The following is a 22,230-nucleotide window of genomic DNA, read 5'->3' on the forward strand; positions in this document are numbered from 1 at the left end:
CCTGGTCAGTGCACCAGTACCATGTGGCCAAGACAGACAGCCCAAATGTCATGCCGGTCCAGGGCAGATCCCCAGAGACCGGATCTCGGAAGAGGTGCATTGCATCAGCTCTGGGCAGGTGGCATGTGGTGTTGGGGATGATTTTGGCTGGGACTGCCTTTAAATAAGCTTCTTCTAGGTTCTGGTACCCTCCAATCTCACCAAACGCTGGAAGGAAACAAAAGGAGGGAGGCCCATCAGGGCAAACTAAAATGTGGTTACTGAGTAGATCAGATGAAAACCATCACAAATGGCCCCTTGAGAACATGTCCTCCCTCCCTACTCTGCTTTCCTGAGAGGGCAGAACCACTACAATGCCCTCCCCTTGTCAGATGGCACCATATTCTTATTTAAAAGGGAAGGTCTTCCAGGACCACTTTGCACAGCCGGTCCTATTAGACTGCTGCTATCTCTCAGGATATACCCTATGTCCCAGGGGCTCCTGGGAATGTCCCCTTTCCTGCTTCTGTACTGTAAAAAGCATTGCTTGTATTAAAGCACAAAGGTCCTCGGGGAATTGGGGCAGCCCTGAGGAAGCGTAAGGGGCAGGTGATGGAGGGAGCTGGCATGACCTATGACAGGCTGAGATGCTGCTGGCTCTGGGGCAGGACGTCTTTCCCAGGCCCCATCACCATAGCTGGGCAGCTGCAAATAAGCGCAATAACAACTCTGACAGGGGAAGCTCTGTGACCACGTAGGTGGGCTCCCCAGGGCAGGTGACTGTCTCTAATATGTTCTCCATAGGAGGTCTATATTGAGCAGATTTTTTTTGTTGGTGCTGGGTGGTGGAAATGGAGCTTGCTTCATCCACTCCATGCATTGACCTGGTATTTCCAGGAACGGTGCAAAAAAAACAGGAAAAAAAAAAACCAAAAAAACCTCACATCCTCAGGCTTTATGGGAAGTGGCATCAGGCCTGTGAAAAGGATGCAAGCCCTACAGCTCATTGCATGCCACAGGCAGGCAAGAGCAAGTCAGCCCGGCTGTATAAACAGGAAAGCACACACAAGCACTCTGCTCCCATTGCTGACCACAGGCTCCACACCTCTCCCACAGTGAGACCTGCTGTGGCAGCTACCTTGCAGCATTACAACTGCTATGGGCATTGTACTGCCCTGGGCCGCCGCATGTGATGCTGCCGGGTATCCAGGCTCAGTGCTCTTCTTTGCGCTGGAGAGGGAAGGGCAAGATGGACACTGGATGCTGCTTGCAGTTGCACCAGCGCAGCTCCATTAAAGCTGGGGAGTTTGGCTAGTGTAACTGGGAGGAGAATCTGGCCCCAGCTCCTCTGGGAAGGCAACACACCTGGTTTCCAGAGGAAGGGAAGAAAATACTGGTCACCAGCCTCTCTGTCTCCCCCAACCTTTACTGCATAGCTGATCTGCACACACGTCTGCCTGGCCTGGCAGCTCTCACCCTGGGCATGGCAGGTGTGTTGGCACCACATACTCACCATGAGCCATTACCAGAGGGGAGGAGGGTGCCAGAGTGGAGGGGAAGAGTGGGCTGGTTGGAGGAAGCAACCCCGTTATCAAGGGCTGGGCCAAGCCCAAGCCCAGACATGCAAGAAGGGCGGCTTCCAGCCCAGCCAGATGAATGTGCTGGGTGGGGCAGGGAAGCCCCTGGGCTTTGCCTCTTGGGCTTTTCCTCTGCTCAGCCGTTCTGCTGCTCAGCGAGAATCAGAGCTGGGTCTGGAGCTGGCCCCAGCTCTGCTCCAAGTCTGGGAGCTTTGGGATGACCTCAGGTCCTTGGCTGCTGGGCAAGTGCTGCACAGGCATTTCCCCTCTTGTCTGTAGCCCCTCCTGTGCCATCTAAGGGGGCACCTCTGTGAGACTGGCCTTCACTGGGATGGTGTCTACTTGGGCAGTGTTCTTAAGTGCCCATCCAAAATGCATGGAACAGGAGACAGCCCCAGGTAGCCCCAAAATCCCAGTGCCAAGTGAACTGGTTACCAGCCCATGCAGTGATCCTCTGGACCGCAGCTGATCTTGAGAGTGAGATGAAGGGCCTGGCATCTGCTGGGGCTGCCCAGGTAGCTACGCAGCTCCAAGGCACTGACACTTTGGCTTAGAAGAGCATTCAGCCTGGGCTCTATAAGCGTCACCCTCAGGTAACATGACAGCCATGGGCACAGGCCTTCTCCTCTGCACTCCCTAGGGTCTCCTGCAGCATGGGGATCTCTGAATGGGCTTCACCCTGTGAGACGGACCTGCACCAGACCTCAGATGCAAAGACCCTAGAGCTGTGGGGATGCTCAAAAGGCAAAGCTGAAGTTTGCCAGTGGCATCTATCTTTGCAAGAAACCAAGGCAAATTCCCCAAAGCAGGGATGGGGAGACCAAGAGTCCTGACCTCCATCTGGGGCTTGAATCTGTTACAGTCTCTTTTGTAAGATCACACCCCCCAAATAAGCATGATTCTTGCCCAGAGGCCTCCCCTGGACCCCTTCCCTTTCAATCCGCCCACCATGTAACCAGCTTCCAGCTTTGTGATCAATGATCAACATCTCCTGCCTAATGTCATCCCAGGGGGACGTGTTCAGGGATGGGGACTTCAGCCATCTCACATGCAGCTGCAATGCGCCACTCTGAAAATAGGCTCATCTTATTTCAGACAGAACCTGGATTTGCAAACTCATCCTGAACCCATGCCAGGAGCACTGGCTACCTTCCCTGCATGGCTGGTAGAGGCACACCTGATCCCTGGGTTCGCACAGGTGTTGAGCACTCTAATAGCGGAGGGGCAGCTAGCGAATGCTAAATCACAAGAGGAAGCACACAGACGTATTTAGGTTACTGGGGCCTGCAGGGGATGCAAGGGCATGGTTTTGCAAGTGCTGACACCCGCCTTTGCAACCAGAGGCAGGCTGGGTAAGAAGAGCAGCTGCAGGGAAGGAGGCTGTGAAGCCCCTGGCCCCCTCACCCATGCTAGCAAGTGCCCCCAGGTGCATGTCAGGGTGGCGAATGCCAAAAGTGCTGAATGATCCTAATGTGCCATGGTAACTGAGCCACAACAAGGGCGTGGGCACGACAGCACGTTTGTTCTCACCTGCGGGCAGAGGCAAGCTCCATCCCAGCCAGCGCTGAGGGGCTGAGCAGGCCTGGCACACGTGAGCCAGCCCTGGCGCTGCCGAGAGCAATCCCAGAGCCGAGCCCTGGCTGTATCCTCCTGGACTGCTACGGCACTTAGACACTGCGTCACGGCAGAGGTGGCTGCGTGGGAAAGCAAATCAGGTCTATAGCCCAAAGGGGCGCACCAGATCCACAGCCTCTCCTGAGACAAAGGACCCTGCCGTGGAGCATTTGTGCCACATCCCAGTGGGACTGAACCTCTGGCTTCAGAACAAAGAGCAGGCACCTCTCCCATGGCAATAGCCCTGGACTCACCCCCCTGGCATGATCCAGTCGTTAGAGAGAGGCAAAGAGCTACAGCACGTGCAGGGGCTGCCCTAGGAATGCCTTGGATAAGTATTAGCTTTACACAGGCCTTCCTGCTGTTCCTCCGCTATGATCCCGCTGGTGGCCACGAGCCTTGAAGGACCTCCTTTGTTGCCGCTGAGCAATACAGGGGCACCCCCAGCTCCGACTTCTCCATCAGGGGTGCATCCTCAGCCACTTCTACCAGCAGACGCAGGCCAGCCTCTTTTGCTTGGCTCAGTTCTGGCATGGGTGCTTTATTCCTATTCCCTACCTGTTGGGAATATTCCTTCCACGTCTAGTAACACAAAGGCCTCTCCTATTGCTGGCCTTATCTGTGTACATATGCTGTGTGGGAAATGGGCCAGCCAGCGATGGGCGCCGCATGTACAAAGCGCTGCTGTGGCGGCAGATCTGGCTCCTTCCTCCTCGAGAAACCGTGTGCAAGGCACTTGGGTCAAACCTCTTTCAAGTCTGGGTGCCTCAGCCAGCTCCGCTGCATGCGGTGGGTGCCCAGCACGTTGGCCACCAGGTCAGCGACGAAGGGGCTTGACTTCGGGCGCGCTCCAGGCCTCAGTCACCTCTGTGCCGGGAGAGCAACGACACTTCCCTACCTCACCGGGATGTCGTGAGGCTAAAGCCATTAAGGCCCGACAGAGACCGGCATCCTCACATCCGTTACTTAATGAAATGACATGAGGGCAGCCCCGTGGGAGGGTGACGCTTCTGCCTTGGCTGTGGCTGCGTGTGTGTCCCTCAAGGAAGCTGCTCCCTGGCTCAGGTCCCGCCAGCCAACAGCGGGGAATTCCCCGGAGCAACGCCTGACTCCAGGTTTCCCTCCAACCCAGACTGCGGGGATACTCTGGAGGGCTGGCGGTATGGATGAAAGAGCAGGAAGGTCGCTAGTGATGGACTGCACCCCTAGGCCGAGGGCTGGCAAGAAGCCTAGGCACCATGACAGCCCATGGGGGATTTTAATTTATATCAGTGAAAAGGGGATGCCGGGGGCTGTCTGAGCTACCCCGGGGCCTTACCTTTCACAGCCAAGGTGACCGCGCCAATGACCATGATGAGGGTCTGCAGCGCATCGGTGTAGATGACGGCCACCAGGCCACCTGCGCGAGACAAACGGGCACGGCGTCAGGGTCTCGGCCAGGGGCGGGCTTTGTGGTAACTGCACAATAAAGCTAATGGCTCTTATGGAGATGTGTCTGTGGGTTATTGCCCGCCACAACCCACCACAGGCTTCCCAACGAGGACAGGGCCTGGAAAGGCCTTTACTGAAGGAAAACAGGAGGACCAGCTCCGTTCACTTCTGTGCAGCGAGGGGATCACAGGCGTGAGGTGAAGGGGGGAGGGGAATGGCTTCGAGGAACCAGAGAAGCCATGATTCAAGGTGGCGGCCGGGCTGGGCCAGAGCGCAGGGCACAAGGTCGCTGGACTTCCAGGCACGAGGCAGGGGCAGCACCAGGCCCAGTCATCAGCACACAGGGCCAGGAGGCAGGAGGAGAGACTCAGGGGCATAGTAGAGGCACGTGCTTCAGAGAGAGCCTGGCTGCTCCCCTTCAGCCAGCGAAGCAGGAGCTTTTCGCTGGGCTTGTGGTTGGATTCGATGATCTCAAGGTCCTTTTCAGCCCTAAGACTCCACATTAAGACCTTCTTTCTTTGCCTCATTTAAAAATATTCCAGCAGATGGGCTCCTCCCGCATCCCCTTGCTCACCCTCTTCCAGCCCAAATGCTTATGTCACCAAGCCATTTATTTCCTTCCTCTAATTAACATCACCCCATTATCCCATCTCTGCCCCTCAGGCTCCCTTGGGCAATTCCTCACCCTTCCTGAAGCTTATACCCACCCCAACCTTGCCCATTCAACAGGGCCCCTATTAGTCATGTAGTTGAGTTGAGCCCTTTCATCCCCTCTTTGCCAACCAGTCCTTTTTCATCCTCGCCGTTGATGCAAGACAGCTCACCTCATGACAGCAGAGTTATTCAGCTCATGGAAAACAAGGGCTTAAAAAGGAGCTGAGCCGTAAAGAAAATGGTTCAACAAATGAACCGACTGCAACCCAGGCAAGTGACTCACAGCCAGGTCCTTCTGGGTTTCAGACAATCGGCAACATCCGATTTGATGACCTGGTTTTTTAGAAATGTTCTCATGGCTCCATGAGTCAGGGGCCGCACCCAGTCCCTGAACCTGGGGTAAAATTCCCGGCACTACCATGTGCTTTGTAGGCAGGAGAAAAAAAAAATGCAAGCGATTTGCTTGAGACTAGAGTCGCAAAATCCACCACAGCTTGGAAGGTGCATCTGTCTGACTGACGGGAAGGTCCCACGCCAAATCGTACACTGGGTGCACCCACGGGAGCTGACGAAGAAGGGAACATGCCACTGATGGCAATAATTGAGAGGCCAACAAAGGGTCCAAGCATGGGACTGAGAACAAGGAAGATACGAATCCTAATCCCAGCTCTGAACCCAACACCTCCGCACTCCATGAATCACTGGAAAAACAACTGTAGCGGCTCCATCAATAAAACAGAAATAATTCAACTTATTCCTGATCTTGCTGAGATGAGAGTTTCTGAGGATGAATGGGTTAACATTGGTGAAGAGCTCCACAGACAAAGACCATTAAGGACTATCATAAGCAGGGCAGCTGGTGGGTAAGTGTGTTAGCTGGGGTCCCTGGGATAAGCTGCGAGACCCTGTTATGAACCAAAAAATAGGAACGTCTCCATGATGGATATTACTCATATGGCTGCGCGCACATGGGGATGTACATGTATAACTGGGGCTGGTCCTGCTTTGAGCAGGGGGGCTGGACCAGATGACCTTCTGATGTCCCTTCCAGCCCTAATTTTCTATGATTTTATGGGAGAGGGACATTAAAGCACACACTGGAGAAAGAATAAGCTCCCAGAAGTTAAGAGCCCCATCGTGCGGTCATCACACAAGCACTCCAGTTGACCAGGCTCACAAGCATGGGCACAAGATACAGGGGGGCCAAAATGCAGCTCACTTTCTGCTCTGCACCGGCCTCCCCTCTCTCCGCCAGCCACTGAGCAACGCACCTGCAATGGTGTAGAGAGCCGTGACCACCAGCACCAGGACGGTGGAGAGGTAGAGGTTCCAGCCCAGGCAGACTTGCACAAACAGGGCCCCGGAGTACAGGTCAGTCTGCGTGAAACAAAACACAGACATGTCTGAATGAGGCTCTATGAGGGTGCTGGGTGGTGCATGGAGACAGGGCTAGAGGCTGCACTTCTCTTTATCCTATGAACAGGGGTAGTGGGGAACAGCCAAAACAGAGCAAACATGAGCATGGCAACTTCCTCCCGTGCTACAGCGCAAGCAGAGCACGCCTGATGTGCCTGCAATAAGCCAGAGATGCCAGCTCACAGCACGGCTGACATTCATCCTGTTAGAGGACGGGGAGAAGGGAGCTCTAATGGCCAGTCACCATGCTGCACCCAGAAGAGGGATAAGCAGGAAGAAAACTCAGGGCTGCTAACTCAAATGTTTCTCGCTGTCCTAAAAGAGGGGTGAAGGACCTACAGAGCAGGGCCTGAGTTCAACAGGTCCCATCAGCCAGTGCTTCAAGGAGTGGGGCACTTGGCACAGCAGATGGGGCAGAAGTCTGATTTCCAGTCACACTGAGCTACGGACGTCATGCACTTGCACAGACCCGGAGCTCTGGGAGCAGAGCAACAGCTCACCCGACACCTAGAAAAAGCCGAAGGGCAGTGCGGGGCCATCCTGAGCATGAAGACGCAGCTAGGCCTCTGTTTTTCCTCCGTTTTACCAGCTCAGCACACCCACTTGCCATCTTTCCATGCCGCCCCAGCCCCCAAGGCACGCGTGAGCAACGCAGTAATGTAGAAAGGGGTGGGTGCTGGCGGCACTCTGCCTGTTACTTGACTGGATTTGTTCCTTTGGCACCCACATCAACTTTGAAAGGGCTGCCAAGATGCCACTCCTTGCCAGGTGCTGCCGAACGCTTCTGAGCTCCAGGCTGTCCATGTCGGGGCAGCAGGCCATGAGCTGGAAGCCTCACGTGTGTGGGAGAGTACGTGGGGGTGGAAGGGGATCTCAGGCAGATGGGATCCACATGAGCATCGCCTAAGCACTGCTGTGACTGCAGCTCATGGAAATGTGGTTCCTCCAAACCAGCCTGCCCAGGTAGCAGGCTAGCCATGGCACAGCTCAGCTCCCTGCCTGGGTACTTACCCAGCTGTGCATGCCACAGAGAGCGCTGTGTCGGTGCAACTACACTGCTCTCGGTGCCCAAGCTGGGATGAACATGGGCTGGGGTGGGTCTAATGAGCTGCTCTCAATGTAGTGGGGATATATCCACAGTCAGAAGGGAAGAGGGAGGGGTAGTTCATATCTCCCTGTGCCAACCTCACAGGGAATCAGACCTCAAGTCAGCCAGAAATGCCACAGGAAGACCCCCCCAGCCAGCCTGGATGGCTCTATCACCCACCCCAGGAGCTCAACACGAAGACACCCCAGCATTGGGCATCTTCCTACACAGTCACACCTGGCTTGATCTGGGTGATGGAGATGCAAACTAGGCCAGTGATGGCAAAGGGAGCGGATACTGCTGGCCTTCACCTCCAAGTGCTGATGCTTCCTCTCTGCCCACAGCCACCCAGGCCCAACCAGTCAGCTCCACTTGACATCTTCTTCCCTTCACCTCGCTGGGACGCTTCCCACAAACAAACCATCAAACATAGTCATGTGGGAACTGTCACCTGATATTAGCGTTGGGAGGATGAAAGCACCCTAACCCCATAGCAGCTCACTCCACATTTGGCCCCGGAAGATGGGTGACCGGCTTCTGAATCAGTCTGGCACAGGTTTGGTACCAGGGAGGCATTGGAGGTGATCACCACCCAGCCCGCCGTGAAGCTGTAATGGGAACTGCTCTACTTTCCCTGTGGCCTGAGAACAAACAGAAAACTGATAAACCTTTTAAGTGTTCCTCAGTGGCACTAGGGCTCTGTGAGATCCTTTCAAGGCTGCCACGCTATTAGCATGGTGAGGTGTGCAAACACCTACGCATGATTTAGGAGATGAACCCAGAGATTTCCGACAGGAATCCAGAGCATCCCAAACAGTCAGTGCTGCTGCGGCCTTTCTGAGTTCTTTGCAACAGAACTGCTCTGTTATTTTTCTGTCATCACAAGATGAGTGAAAGCAAAGAGCCGGCATTTTCCAAGGGCTGCCTTGAGTGTAATGGGGGCTGTATTGAGTCCAATGAAAGTTGAGAACTACTGCTGAGCATCGAGATCTGCCTCCTGTTTTCCAAAGAGCGGTCCCAGGCTGGGCCCTACAGCGGGTCCCAGCATTACGCCATCTGTACCGAGCCAGGCAGGGCCCCAAGGTGTTCTTGTGCTCCCAGTACAATAAGGATGAAGGGAGCATGCCAGATTAATACCGAGCTGGGCGGGACCTGATGCCAGCATGCCGCTGGCTCACATCATGGTTTGCTCAGGGTGGGGCATCCACATTCGATCCCAGGACGGTGCCCATATAACCAGCAGCAAGATCTGGACCATGGCACTCCAGATAAAGGCCATGGCTCCACAACCACCTCACACCCCCATGGCTCTCCCAGTCCAGGGGAGAGCACAGTGCCAAGACCCTCCGGGTCACAGAACTGGGATCTGCCCCTAATTGCACAACACTCCCGAATGGAACGAATGACCACTTGATGTCCCCAAGCCAACCCTTCCACTGGAAAGTTCCCACCAGGCGAAGACGGCCTGTTCGAAGTGGATGTTTTCATTCATGTTTCCATTAAGGTTCTTTATTTCCTCAGCTCTGGCTGGACCAGTCCAGGACCCCCCAGTTCATCCAGGCCTCGGGTGCTCTGCTGAAATTATGCACAAGGAAGGCCATGCAGTAGCAGCCATGCTGGCACCATCCACAATACAGGCCTCCCTCCTCTGGGAACACAACTCAAGTGACGGCTTTGCTTCAGCCCACAGCACTGATGGGGCAGGCTGTCCTCTCCCACCATCTGCTCCCAGCACCTCAGCGGGGCAACAGCTTCCACCAACGGTGATTCCATCGCAGCACTGGGCCACGACTATGAAGGAGCAGCCTTGTCCTTTAGGACACCTGACGCCACTTCAGTTCGTTATTACCCTGCAGGCCAACACCCCAGCAAACTCTCCGTGTGCTCCCCCATCTACACCCCAGCCCATCTGGAAGAGCCCAGCTCCCAGGATCCTATTTCCAAATTGCTCCTCTTGGGTTTCTTAATGCTTTTTTTTTTTTTTTTTTTTTTGCAGCCATGTGCAAGTGATCCTAATCCCTCTCTATGAGGAAGCTATGGCCTTGCTGCCTCCCTTTCTTCTAATTTTGCTTGGGTGGAGGAGAGAAAAAAGCAGGAGCATGTGATTGACTCGTTCATAAGATGTCCCTAATATAAAAACAAGCTAATTAAAAGGCATGACCCACTCGTGAAGCAAGTCATTTCAGTCATAAAAAGAGAGCAAAAGCCTTTGAAGTTAAGCCCATTGGTGCTGTCAGGAGGATTACTATTCCTTGCCTCTGAGTGACCTCATTGAGAAACCTGCTCTTCTCCAATGCCATCAACACCTCACAAAAGACACAAAGGGCCTTTGCAGGGTTTGAATTTCACAGCTTTAGCACTATGACGCTGGCAAAGCCAGGGCAGCAACAGATGAATTAGCTGTGAGATGGAGGAATTTGTTACAGACAGTTGATGCTCTTGATGTGCTCGCATGGGCTGCCCACCTGGTACAGGGCATGTGGATCTTTTTAAGGGCTCCCATCTCCCATTTAAAGGGGGCAACACATCGGCGACAGCTCATTTGGAGCCCCTGCTGTACGCTGATATACTGAGTGGATAACAGGGTCTAAGTCCACCTTCAGCACTGTAGCCCAGGCTCACGGAGGAGCCAAGAGAGTGAGCCCCAGATGGTGAAGCAGCCTCCATGCACCTCTGATGGGAGCTGGCCACTTGAATGAACCAGCATGTGGCAGGCTGAAGAGGAACGAGGGGCTATATCTTTTCTAGAAAACACTGTTAATTAGCTTAGGGGCATGGGGATTTGAGACCAACGTGGCATCTCCAAGGATACCAGGTAGGGGGAAAAAATGAAGAACTAGTGACCCTCGTGCTTCAGGGCAATCCCAGCAAGGTACAGGGTGGTAACACCTTGGTGAGCGCATTGCTGGTTTCACAACGCCACCTCTCCAGGCCCCAGCTGTGGGGATTTGGTGACACAAGACTGAATCAGTTTATCTCAGGGCAGCTCTGCCTCTCTACACACAGATATTCATCCCAGCCCATCACAACAGCTACAGCATCCAAATCCACCCTGAACAGGGTTAGATGCCAGCATAATCTCCCCGATGAAGCCAGTTTCTGGATTCTGCGTGACTCAGAGACTGGGGAAATGCAGCAAAGCAAAGAAGCTGTCACTTTAGCAGAGAAAAGGCATAGGGTGGGCCATGTAGGGAGCGTCTCTCAGTTTCAAGCACTGACCCCAGGTGAACAGAAAAACACCAGAAGAATAGGCAAGTATTTGGGGCATGTGGCTGTGATCTTTGCAAGGCCAGAAAAATCCAACCAATGCAATTAAGGTGCAAAGTTCATAAACTTTGGGGTTCTCAGACTGGGGATGTCCAGAAGGTGAGGTGAGATGATCACACCAGTCCCCTTCTGCCCTTCAAAACCAGGAACAATTAGCAGGACAACAGCTGCTTGGAGCTGTGCACAGCAGGTGTGTGATCCATGCCCAAGGGAAATCTAGCCTCAATATGCGGCAACCTGCTCCGTTATGATGGGTGAAATGACCCCAGAAGAGGGGGCAGCTGGGACAACTTGGAGACAGACTCCATATCGCACAGCCCCCAGCCCTCAAGTTCTTGGGGGTTCCCTCTTATATTCCTTAAACCCCCCATTACAATTACTCCTGATGGGTTTGGACTCCCAAGAGACATGAGAGGCCAGGCTGTGAAAACTCTGGGACGCAACCAGTGCCCGCACCAAGCCTGAATGACGCCGTCGGGGAAAGGCAGGACCAAATGGACGAGCTCCATCGTGTTACAGTCCAGAAGATCTGCCTCCCAGGGGTTTTCAAAGCAGCTCTCCGAATCTGCAGCTCCGCGGCACAGCATTAAAAAGTCCGTCTGAGGGTGCAGCCCCACATGCGCAGACTGTCCGGGCCTTGTCGGCGGTGCACGCACCCCACTCTTGAGAATACACAAGCAGATGTAGGGACACCGCTACTGGTGATAAGGACATGAGCCACAACCACCACATGGACCAAGATGTGCCAGGACTGAGAACAGCCAGCCAGTCCTTCTGAAGATCCCACTCCACTGCCGGATTGAAGAGGTTTAGCGGCTACAGACAATTCTCCTTGGGATCCATAACAGGTGCAGTGAGGGAAGTTATATAGGTACAGAGCCTATGGCATCTCTCTCTCTGCTTCTTCCACCAGCTTCCTAAGAGCAGCAAGGAGTTTTCTCCTGGACACTGCACAGACAAGATGTGAGGGACCAAGGGCTGCAGGAAAACAACAGCCAGGCAGATACAGAGGGACTACAGAAAGGATGTAGACAAATTGGAGAGAGTCCAGTGGAGGAAAATGAGGCACATGACTTGTGAGGAGAGGCTGGGGGAACTGGGCTTATTTTATCTGCAGAAGAGAAGGCTGAGGGGGGGGATTTGTTAGCAGCCTTCAACTCATCCGACCCCAGCGCTCTTTCCAGACCAGGGCAGGGGGTCGGACTTGATGATCTGCTGATGTCCCTTCTGACCCTAATATCTATGAATCCCTGCAGGGGATGAGGCTGGGCTGTTCTCAGTGGGGGCAGATGACAGAACAAGGAGCAATGGACTCAAGTTGCAGCAAGGGAAGTTTAGGTTAGATATTAGGAAAAGCTCTCATGAGGACAGTAGTAAAGCACTGGAACAGGTTACCCAGAGAGGTGGTAGACTTTCCATCCTTGGAGGTTTGCAAGACCCGTCTAGACAAAGCCTTGGCTGGGATGAGATAGTTGGGGCTGGTCCTGCTTTGAGCATGGCGTTGGACTAGGTGTGACCTCCTGAGGTTCCTTCCAACCCTTATTTTCTATGATTTGATGATTCTGCGATGGGTCAGGTAATCATCTTCTCACTTCCATATTTAACTGGTGTTCCACCTACAACACCATCACTGCAGTGCCTCCAGCTCTGGAGTGAGACAGAGCAGCTGCTACTTAACAGAAGAAAGCAACACTCCAGAACTAGGCTAAGCCAAGAAATAATAGAGCCAGCTGAAAGCCCCAGGACAGAGGAAGCCAGCAAGCAATCCCCCGAAGTGGCGTGTGGCCAGCCGCTCTTGCTACCAGCTTTGATTTTGGAAACCTGCTGTGGGATCTTGAATGGCGATGAGTGATGAAGAGCCAGGAACTGACACCTCTATCTACCAGAACACCCCAGCAGTACACCAGGCCCTGGAGTCCATAGCAAGGGCCAAGGAGCAGAGCTACCTGGTGAGCACCACCAGCTCCTGCTGGTTTAGGATGCTCTCAGCAGCACAAATGACAATCTGGCTTTGAATCCATTGATGATGAGGGGCTATTTAAATGGTCATTTCTTGGGTGGTAACAAATGAGGTCAGGGCCCCACTGAGCCAAGGGCGGGACTGACAGTGAGAGCCAGTCCCCACCCCAGCTAGCCTGCAGATTAACCAGTCAAAGGGTACAAGAGCCCAGAGCAAAGTGGCATGCCCAAGGCCATGCAGCAGGTCAATGGCAGAGCTGGGAGTAGAGCCCTACTCTCTTGACAGCCAAGACAGGTGGAGCGTACCAGGCCAGGCTGAAATGTCTCTTCAGTATCCCATGCTTGCTTTCCAGTGTCTTTTCCCATTGGAGAGCTGGGCTCCCTGCAGAAGGGCAGGTGCATTACTGCAGTGCCAGGGAATCCAACACAGCTAATGACAAACAACTGAAGCATTATTTTAAAGACTTTCTAGCTGCTGCCCTCTTTGTCTCTCTGAACAGGGCAGGGAAGATCCCATTGCCTGGATGCAGGCTCCAAATTAACGCTGTGTTGCATGGAAGCAGATTCAACAGCCAAAGCATTTCAGAGCAAGCTGGAAAAGTAGCAGCCTACCTGCAGGGAAGGAGAGAGCTCCTGAAACAGGCTGGAGTCTACAGGACAGAGCCAGGGATGCACCCGCTGGCTCCAAGCACCCCCTGGTGGGGAACTAGTTTGCTGGACCAGAAGCACCAGTCTGCCTCTAGCTCTGCAACACTAGCACCACATCCCTTGCTCTCCCGGTCTCATGGCAGGACCTTATCAGACAATGCATCAGGCCCCCCAGCCCCTAGCCCCGGAAGCCACACAGACTCATTTCCTACAGCATGTCCCGTCCCTCCAGACTGCGCCAGGGCTCTCTTCCCATGCAGAACTGACAAGGCTCAGGACCAGAGGCCTTTTTGCTACCTGCAGCTCCCCAGGTCCCTTTGCAAGCCCCTGTGTGCTTTGCACTGGGACACAGCTGAGTTAGCACTGAAGAAAGCCTTGCTAAAGAGAAAACCTTGCCATCCTGCCTCAGGCAGGGGGTTGGACTAGATGACCTCTGGAAGTCCCTTCCAGCCTGACTAAGGATGCTAAGGTGCCAAGGAGGGTGCTGAGAGAAGCATGGGTTGTTCTTAGCACAGCTAGAAAGCTCTTGAAATGAAGCCCAAGCTGCACCTCCCAATGGAAAAATCCCAGAGAACCCACCTTTTCTTAAGGTGCTTGGGACATCCTATAAACTACACCAACCCTCCCTTCACCTACTCCATAACAACAAAACCAAGCCCAAGGTGCTCACTCCTGAATTCGAGTCCTTCAGTTCACAGGTAAGTTCCACTCAAGCTCTATTTTCTTCTTCCCTGCTAAATGTGATGGGCCCTTTCTACACGTGCCCTGCAGGAAACATCTGTGCTGGAGAGCCTGCCAGGGGCAGCACATGTGGTCCAGGCTTGGGGGCTGTTTGCAGAGGCCAGCTAGTCCTCAGCATGTGGGGCTTGTCTGGATGCTGGTCCTTCCTCCAACCACATATGAAGCACTTCCGGGCTCTGCCTCCCCTGACACCTCTTGCAGCTGCTTTTATCCTATCCTGCTGTTTCCAGGCTGCCACTGATGTGAGATCCTGCTGGGTATCAAATACACTCCCAGAGGCCACCACCACACAGATGCTCTTGCTGCTGTGGCCTTTGCCCAGGGGTTCACAGGCCAACATTAGTCCAGCAAACCTGGAGTTTCACAGGCATTGAGAAAACAGTCAGCTGGGGGTTACTCACCGATATCTTGGTGAAGACAGAGAGCAGAAGCGAGAGGCCCGAGAGGTATGTGCGGATCCGCTCGCCTCCAAACCTCCTCTGCAGGTACTCAGGCACAGTGATGATCTGAGACAGGGAAACAAGGAGCACAGTCACCGCGTGGCACCACAGCCTTACCTAAAGGACCCTGCAGCCCAAATTGATACAGGGGAGGTAGATGAAAAGTGCCAGGAGGATGCTGGACAGCTAAAGGAAACTCTTGGGATACCTCCCCCAGGGGTCAGGGGATAGGAAAAGATGCTTTCCCACTTATCCAGGCAGAAGGGGGTTATTACAAGAGGGTCACACAGGAGGCAAAGGGCCAGGTCCTGCATGGGGTGTCTCTGCATGACCCCAGAGGCAGCACATGAGTCACCAATGATGAGAACAGGGGAGTCAGGGTGCACTTACCCCTGCGGAGATGTAGACAGGCACAAACACCCATGCCAGCGCCAGCAGGACATAGGTGGCCTACAGAGAACCAGGAGCAAAGCCTGAATTACTGCTGCACCATCTGCAGAAGGGGCTGTGACTTAAGCACCACTGGCTTGACCTGGGCCCAGCCCTGCTTTTAAATACAGACCTGTGACTCCCACTGGCTTCAAGGGGTGAACTGGCCAGCTACCCAGGCCTGACAGAACCCCCTTGCCCCCCAGTCCTTAGCTCCTGGCTTTGCTCTTACAAAGTGTTCATGTGACCTTTTTGGGCACTGACTGAGAGGATCAGTGCCCAGGGCCTTATGCTGGAGGGGAAGCCTTTGGAGGTGATGTTCAGAAAACCAGCAGACTGGCTACTAGCCTATCACTGTGGAATCACCTGCCCTGGGAGATGGCTGCAAGGTTGGACATGGGACCTCCGCAAGAATTTAAGGCTTGGGTTCTTCAGCTGATCCCAGCACGCCGTATGCAGACCAACCAGTGACAGGGACAAACTGGGTGCAGACACATGACACATTTATCCTGGAGTAATTTACCCCAGATCTCATCCCACAGTCCATGTACTCTGCAGTACAGAGCACATACAGCCAGCACTCTCAGATGGGCTGCCCAAAGCAGGCGCTACCTCAGTGCCTGGCCACGTAGGGGTGGGCGTAATTTGAGAGTAAGCGTGCTGTGTGTCCATGCCCCATGTCATCCTCCTCCCTTGACACATTAACTCTTCTCAGCCCCAGCAGGGTTACTTGCAAACAGTCAGGTGACCCCTTCTGTAGGGCAGGGGTTGCTGTCCCAGGGGGCTCCAGTGACAACCTGCTTAATAACATGAAGGGATTCTTACATTCCACTCAAATCCAGTGACGGCGATGCCCCCTGCAGCTCCTGTCCCTGCCAGCCCAATGAAGAGCCCAGATCCTTCGCTGCTGGCAAAGAGGGAGGCTCCGATCTACAAACCAGAAACAAGAAGTACCGTTGGTGCAAGCGGCCAAGCTGGGCAGCAGCCTCTTGGCAGTGACTAGCTTACAGAAGCCTGCTCCAATGTGACAGTGGAACCACAGAGCTGGGTTGGTTTCAAGCAGGGCTGCGGCTACCCAGGATGGCACTGAGCAGGCATCGATGCCTGGCAGACTGCAAAGAGCCCACCTGGCAATAAGGCAGTGCTGTGCAAGCTGGCTAATGTGTGCCCCATCCACAGGCACTGGTGGGGACAATCACCCAGCATGGCAGACCTCCGTCCACACCGGCAAGAGAGGCCTCACTGCTCTCTTTTTCCTGGGGGCACTTGCTCTGCCACAGACCCCCTGGATGTGGGACCTGAACCTGCCAACCATCCTCCTGTGTGGAAGTGGAAGGGAGGGAGATGGCATTTACTTACAGGCCACCAAGCCATGTTCCTGCCCGCAAGGAAGTAGCCACTCAGCGTGTTCCTGTTTACCCTGCACGAGGACTGAGAGGAAACAGACATTAGCATGGGAAGGCCCCGGCCCAGCTCCTGCAGACCCATCCCAGCACATGACCCAGAGGCAGAAGACTTTGGACAAGTGACAAGATCTGCATCAGAGATGTGAGCCGGCAGCAGTGTCCTGAGCAGGATGCAGCCCGTCAGGAACAAGAGCAGCTCAGAAAGAACCTCTCAGACAGGGAATCCAAGAGGATGGGTACATCCAACCCCCAGTGCTGAGTAGGGGGCTTGGCTATGGGGTCTAACCCCTTGCCAGCTCAAGCTACATTTCCTCCATGGCCCCCAACTACGGGCCACTGAGACAGGGGTCAGGTGCTGCTGCCTCTAATGGCTAGAGCCAGGCCTGCTTACATCCTGCAGAGAGCTCTTAAGATATGCCAATGTGCATCTTTCTGTGGACTGAAGTGGGTAATATATCATGCTCCCAATGCCAGTCCAGGGAGTACAGAGACTCCCCTTCAAGTCAAGAGGCAGAGGGACATGTGCCCATAAGTCTCAGGTCTTCCTGCATAAGTTACAGTGCCATTTCCAGGGAGCATGCGTGCACACAGGTGTGCATGGCTTAATTACTGAGCCTGAGAGAGAGGACAGGCTGTACATGCTGCTTCAGCAGCAACATTGTTCTTTATCACAGCCCATGCATGATGCAGTGGCTGCGAAGAACCAAGCAGAGGTATCCTTGTCTACTTCAAGTGGATTTCATCCTACAGAAGAGCTTGATCCTAGAAGGCACTGAGACTTCTCACCCTAATCTCATCAAACACGTAAGCACAGGCTTAATTTGCAAAGCATCCTCCGAACATCCCCAGGTCTGCGCTGATCAGTATGTGCAATGAGATAATTGTTAGCTCTCACAGGCCAAGCTATACATGAAATTGCCAAGAACAACCTGTCCAAGAGCTGCTTCACAGCCAGTGCAGACTGCTAAGAGATGCTGGAGTAATTTGAGATAGGTAGGTAACATAGTCCTGGGTGCATTGGGAATAACATCAGCAGATCCTAGGGATACATTGCTCAGAAGCATCTGAAACAGAAAACCTGACTTCATTTCAGTGTGCCAGGGCTGGAAGTCAAGGCAATGCAGTTATGAACGAGAATGCAATCACCACAAAATGTTCTGTACTATATCAGTCTTACTAAGAAAGAGTGAGAGCGCTTCTGTGGTCCCAGAAAGGTGAGAATGCTCCTGTGGCACCAGGAGCACTAGAAACAGCAGGTATCTCAGTGGCTCCACCCAGCCACCTCTTTCATTTGCCCCAAAAGCTGCAGGCTCTGAAAGCCCACCCAGAGAAGCAATGCTAGGCTGAGGGGGCTCTCCTGCCCACAGAGCAGGGCATTCTCCAGATCTTATCACTGCTTCCCATCAGGTTTCCCATTCAGAGGGGGTAGTATTGGAAACTCAACTCGTGTGTCACAGCAAGAGGCTCTCTAGTGAGAAGATTTAAATCTCCAGCTGGGCTTAGTTTTCCTGTCGTCTGGCATCAGTTATTGGGTTAGGGTCCACAACAATCCAGAAGCCAAGAATCAACGAGGAAACTGAACAGAAGAAGTTTTCCGTAAGCCAAAATTTCACATCTGCTTGCTGTCATGGATGCACGGGGGTGGACTGATCATCAGAGGTCCTGACATCCATGGAAAGCCTCTTGGAGCTGTGTTCAGCATCTCCAGCAGCCATCTAAGTACTCTGAAACTATGCCACAAATAGCTAGAGCCAGATCTCACAACCCCTCTTCATTCAGGGAACCCTTCTCCATTGGCCTACTGGGTTGTGTGGACTCCTCATTCAAAGCTATGTGGGGTGGACCTGGTCATAGCACAGCACTTTGGAACATTTCGGATGGAATCAGTGGGAGCCAAGTGCTCCCAGCACCTTCCAGACTCAAGCTGAGAAAGCCTGAGGCTAAAATGCAAGAGGAAAATAAAGTCATCAACCAGCAGGGATTTCAGAATGGCAGCTCCGGATTAGTTTGAGTGCTGCCTGAGAGAGGAAAAGAGAAAGGCTTCACAGACCAAAGCACACACCAACCAATGAAACAAAAGACCCTCTTACCCATATTCCCACTGCTATGTTTAAGGCAAAATAAACCGTGATGACAATAATGTCAGCCACGCTGAACTGCTGCAGAGGGAGGAAGGATCCAGTCGTGGAATTGTTCTCCATCCTCCTCCATTCCCAGCCTGGCCCCAAGCAAGAGCCACAGGATCCAATGGACAATAACTGACTTAGTAACTTGTTAGCGGCTGGTGAGAATTGATCATTAAACCAGGCAAAGCTGCGATTTCCACTCTGTGAAGGTGCTTGTGTGGACAGACTGGTAGTCAAAGTGCAGCCTGGCATCCACCTCCCACCCCTTTCCTCCTAGTGTATGGCTGCTCAGGGACCCACAGCAAAGTCCAGTAAATTAGGCAGCTGCTGAATCATAAACATACCATTTCTGGTTGCTGCAAACAACAGAAGGTAAAAGGACTCCACATATGCTCACGTTTGAAGGCGGATGGTCCTACGTAATAATCCTGGAGACATTCCTCAAGTATCGAGCCAGAGATTCCTCCTTTAAACAGGCTGTAGGCTACTCGAGGCATAGTCATCCTCTCCTTCATTCCTTGCACAAGGAAGAAGGCTCATAAATGGGCAAAGGAGGTATTGCAAGTACCAATAACCTGAAACTAAAGCAGAAGTTTGAAAGAAATCAGTGGCACTCATACCATTGTATTTAGATTCTCCATTGCCCAGAGTCCATCTCTTTGATGTACAGAGCAAGATGTTACAGGATTGTATAGGTGCCCATGAGCTTCCTTTCCCCCAGAGAGCTATACAACAATAAAGTTTGAGAATCAGCTCAAGACAGAAGCTTCCAAACTATAGGACCAATTTAATGGGGGTTTTATCGAGAAACATTTATGAAGAGAAGAGGCTGTTCCCTCAAGGCTATGGGGGCACATTAAGGGGGCCCTTGAATATCTGTAGTCTTTAATAGACTGAGAGCTGTAGGTGTGGAAAAGCAACGCTCCCATGGACATTATGGTTTAGAAGTGTTGGCCTGGATTCTTGGATCACATGTCTCTTTCCAGCCAGACATCCTGCGGTTGAAAGATTTACCATGGAAGTGATTTTCATATCACAAAAAGCTGAAGCAAAGCAAGCAGCAGCAGCAACCACCAAGATAACTTCTCTTCACCCACAACACCCAGGCATTGGGCCCTGACAGGGAAATAAAAAATGACATATATGGTTCTTACTACTTGTGTTGAAAGGGACAAGGCCCCAAAATCAGCTTTTTGATCCAGAAAAGGGGTGGGCAACTTGTTGCATGCATGCCACAAGTGACATAGGGGGAGAGAGAGAGAGAGAGAGAGAGAGAGAGAGTGTGTGTGTGTGTGTGTGGCAGATCAGGAAGGGGAGAGTGAGAGATACAGAAAGGGGAGCAGCAGATCAGTTCAGAAGCAGAAAGTAGAGCAGTGAATCAGGGAAGGGAAGGAGATTGGAGTAGCACTTGAGAAAGGTGCAGGGCTAACTTGTGGCATGCCTGCCAAAAAGGTTGGTCCCCACTGATCTAGAAGGTCAAAGGACTTCTTGAACCTACCAGCCCGCCAGCCTGGCAGGACTAGGACAAGTTGGTTTCTGTGGGCAAAAGCACACAAGGAACATCATGTGCAATCACCAAGTGGCCTGGTACCCACAGACAGCCAAGTTGGCTGAGGGCAGCCTTCCTACGTGCCTAGTGAGACTCAAATTCATAACTGTAGCAAGCAGCTGCACTTTCTTCCCTCTGCAACAGGACTCTTCTACTCAGCTGTGACTATAAAACCGCAGAGCGCCAAAACAGAGCCCATAGGCTGACACACTGAGACAGCACTAACACCCAGCTGAAAACCACTTCCAACTCTAGCATGGAAGAACAGCAGAAAACCCCGGCAGCCTGCATCTCACCTTCAGGCTGCTTGGAAAGCAGATGAATTATCTCCATGCCTGCCTCTCTTCTCTACTCCAGCTGAAGTCTTTCAATAAGGCAAGGCTACAAATGCCACTCCTCTGTTAAAGAACCAGGCTCCTTGAGCCTCACATGCGGGTACAATATTCTTCATGTCCTGCCAGAAACTACCAAGTGTAACCTTGCCGCACACCTTATTCACAGTGGGTAGTTTGCTCAACATCAAAATATTATCACTGCTGGTTTGTGAAGCCCCTTGCAATTCTCAAAGCACCTGAGTAAAGGGAAAACAGTGAGACGTGGCATTTGCTTTCAGTGCATCCTATACCAAGTGTCAGTCAAATTACACTTTGCTTAGCTAAGTGACACCCTTTTATTTAAAAAGGAGGTGACATACATCACCATGGCATAAGGGTTGCACTGCTATAATGACCATAAGTGACTTGAATAAATTCACAGTACATCTTCCTAATAACTTGATAAAGCTCTGGATGCTCTCACATCAGCAAATGCCGAGTGCTTTTGACCTTAAAGTCTAAGTCCTCAAGCCTGCTGACCTATTACAGTTTAACCTAGATTTTTTCTTGGAGCCCTATGATGTTAATATGTCATCTTAGTGTATCTAGTAACACCTCTTGATGGTTTAATAACCTACTAGTGTTAAAGTATAACCAAGGCAAGCATATTGTATTTCAACATTTACATGTAGCACATGTATTTCTAGACAGGAAACACCAGAAATCAACTTTACGGATAAGATAACAGCCTTATGGAAACATAACTTCCTGGGATTATCAGAAAGGACAATAATGTTTGAGTTGACACTAGGGGATTGTTTTATTTTGTTAAGCAAGCAGATAGCTCCTCAGCAACTCAAATAACAACGGATTGACTGTTGGCAAATGGAGCAGCCATCCTGCAGCCAAGCAAAAGTTTGTTCGTGCCCTTGGATGATAGAAAGGCGTTTCTCACTTTGTTTTCCTTTGTTAATGTCGCCAAAGGTTGTTAATCACTTCTATTTTTGCCAGTGCCAAAAGGACTCTGTCATTGGCAGGCATTTGAAATTAGGAACTGACCCAGAACACCCCTGAATTCAAATTCCAAAAATACAGTCTTTCTGTAATGGAGCAGAACAAAACCCTAAATCCTAAAACACACAACTTGGGAGCTCAAACTCCAGATCCAGAATTTAGCACAAGACAGTACATGTTTCAGATCAGTCTATTATAGCACCACCTATTATTTTTACACAATACTTCCTAGATAGAAGATGTCCCTGTTGCCAGCCTGATTGTAACATTTGAGCTGAAGTGCCCCCCAGCATGTGTGCCAGCCTCAAGCTGAAGATTTTGGACAGAAGGAAGGAAGACAAAGAGGCTGAGGTTCAGCATTTCTACAAGTACTAAAAATACTGAGGCCTTTTCTGAGAGAGGTCCCCTGCTTTGGAATAGGAACTTGAAATTCAGCATGGAGCAAACGGGCTGTGCATCAGGGACATGCCGCCTTTTACCACCACAAATTCAACCCATGTTCTAAATCCTTGGGGGAAAAAAAGTTACCAAACCTAGGAAAATAAGAGGCTTAGCAACTAGAATCTGACGTTTCCACTA

The 22,230-nt window shown here is 52.2% G+C and overlaps 1 protein-coding gene across 4 annotated transcripts in view; it reads right to left on the reverse strand.

The window, feature by feature from the left end:
- SLC5A10 (solute carrier family 5 member 10) overlaps nucleotides 1-18,872 on the reverse strand; it is a 59,286-nt gene extending 40,414 nt beyond the window's left edge. For 2 of the 4 annotated variants that reach the window (XM_019541918.1, XM_019541916.1), the window contains exons 1-8: nucleotides 18,739-18,869; nucleotides 16,602-16,673; nucleotides 16,068-16,172; nucleotides 15,204-15,263; nucleotides 14,775-14,879; nucleotides 6,527-6,632; nucleotides 4,489-4,569; nucleotides 2-207 (exon numbers count right to left, since the gene is read on the reverse strand). In XM_019541918.1, the coding sequence (XP_019397463.1) occupies nucleotides 2-207; nucleotides 4,489-4,569; nucleotides 6,527-6,632; nucleotides 14,775-14,879; nucleotides 15,204-15,263; nucleotides 16,068-16,172; nucleotides 16,602-16,673; nucleotides 18,739-18,849 (846 nt within the window). In that variant the 5' untranslated portion in view covers nucleotides 18,850-18,869. Of the gene's footprint in view, nucleotide 1; nucleotides 208-4,488; nucleotides 4,570-6,526; nucleotides 6,633-14,774; nucleotides 14,880-15,203; nucleotides 15,264-16,067; nucleotides 16,173-16,601; nucleotides 16,674-18,738 lie in introns of all 4 variants that reach the window. The other 2 variants (XM_019541914.1, XM_019541915.1) reach the window with 2 other exon arrangements.
- Nucleotides 18,873-22,230: the final 3,358 nt, after the last annotated feature.

This window comes from Crocodylus porosus, unplaced genomic scaffold (assembly GCF_001723895.1).
Source record: "Crocodylus porosus isolate Cpor-Errol unplaced genomic scaffold, CroPor_comp1, whole genome shotgun sequence".
NCBI lineage: Eukaryota > Metazoa > Chordata > Crocodylia > Crocodylidae > Crocodylus > Crocodylus porosus.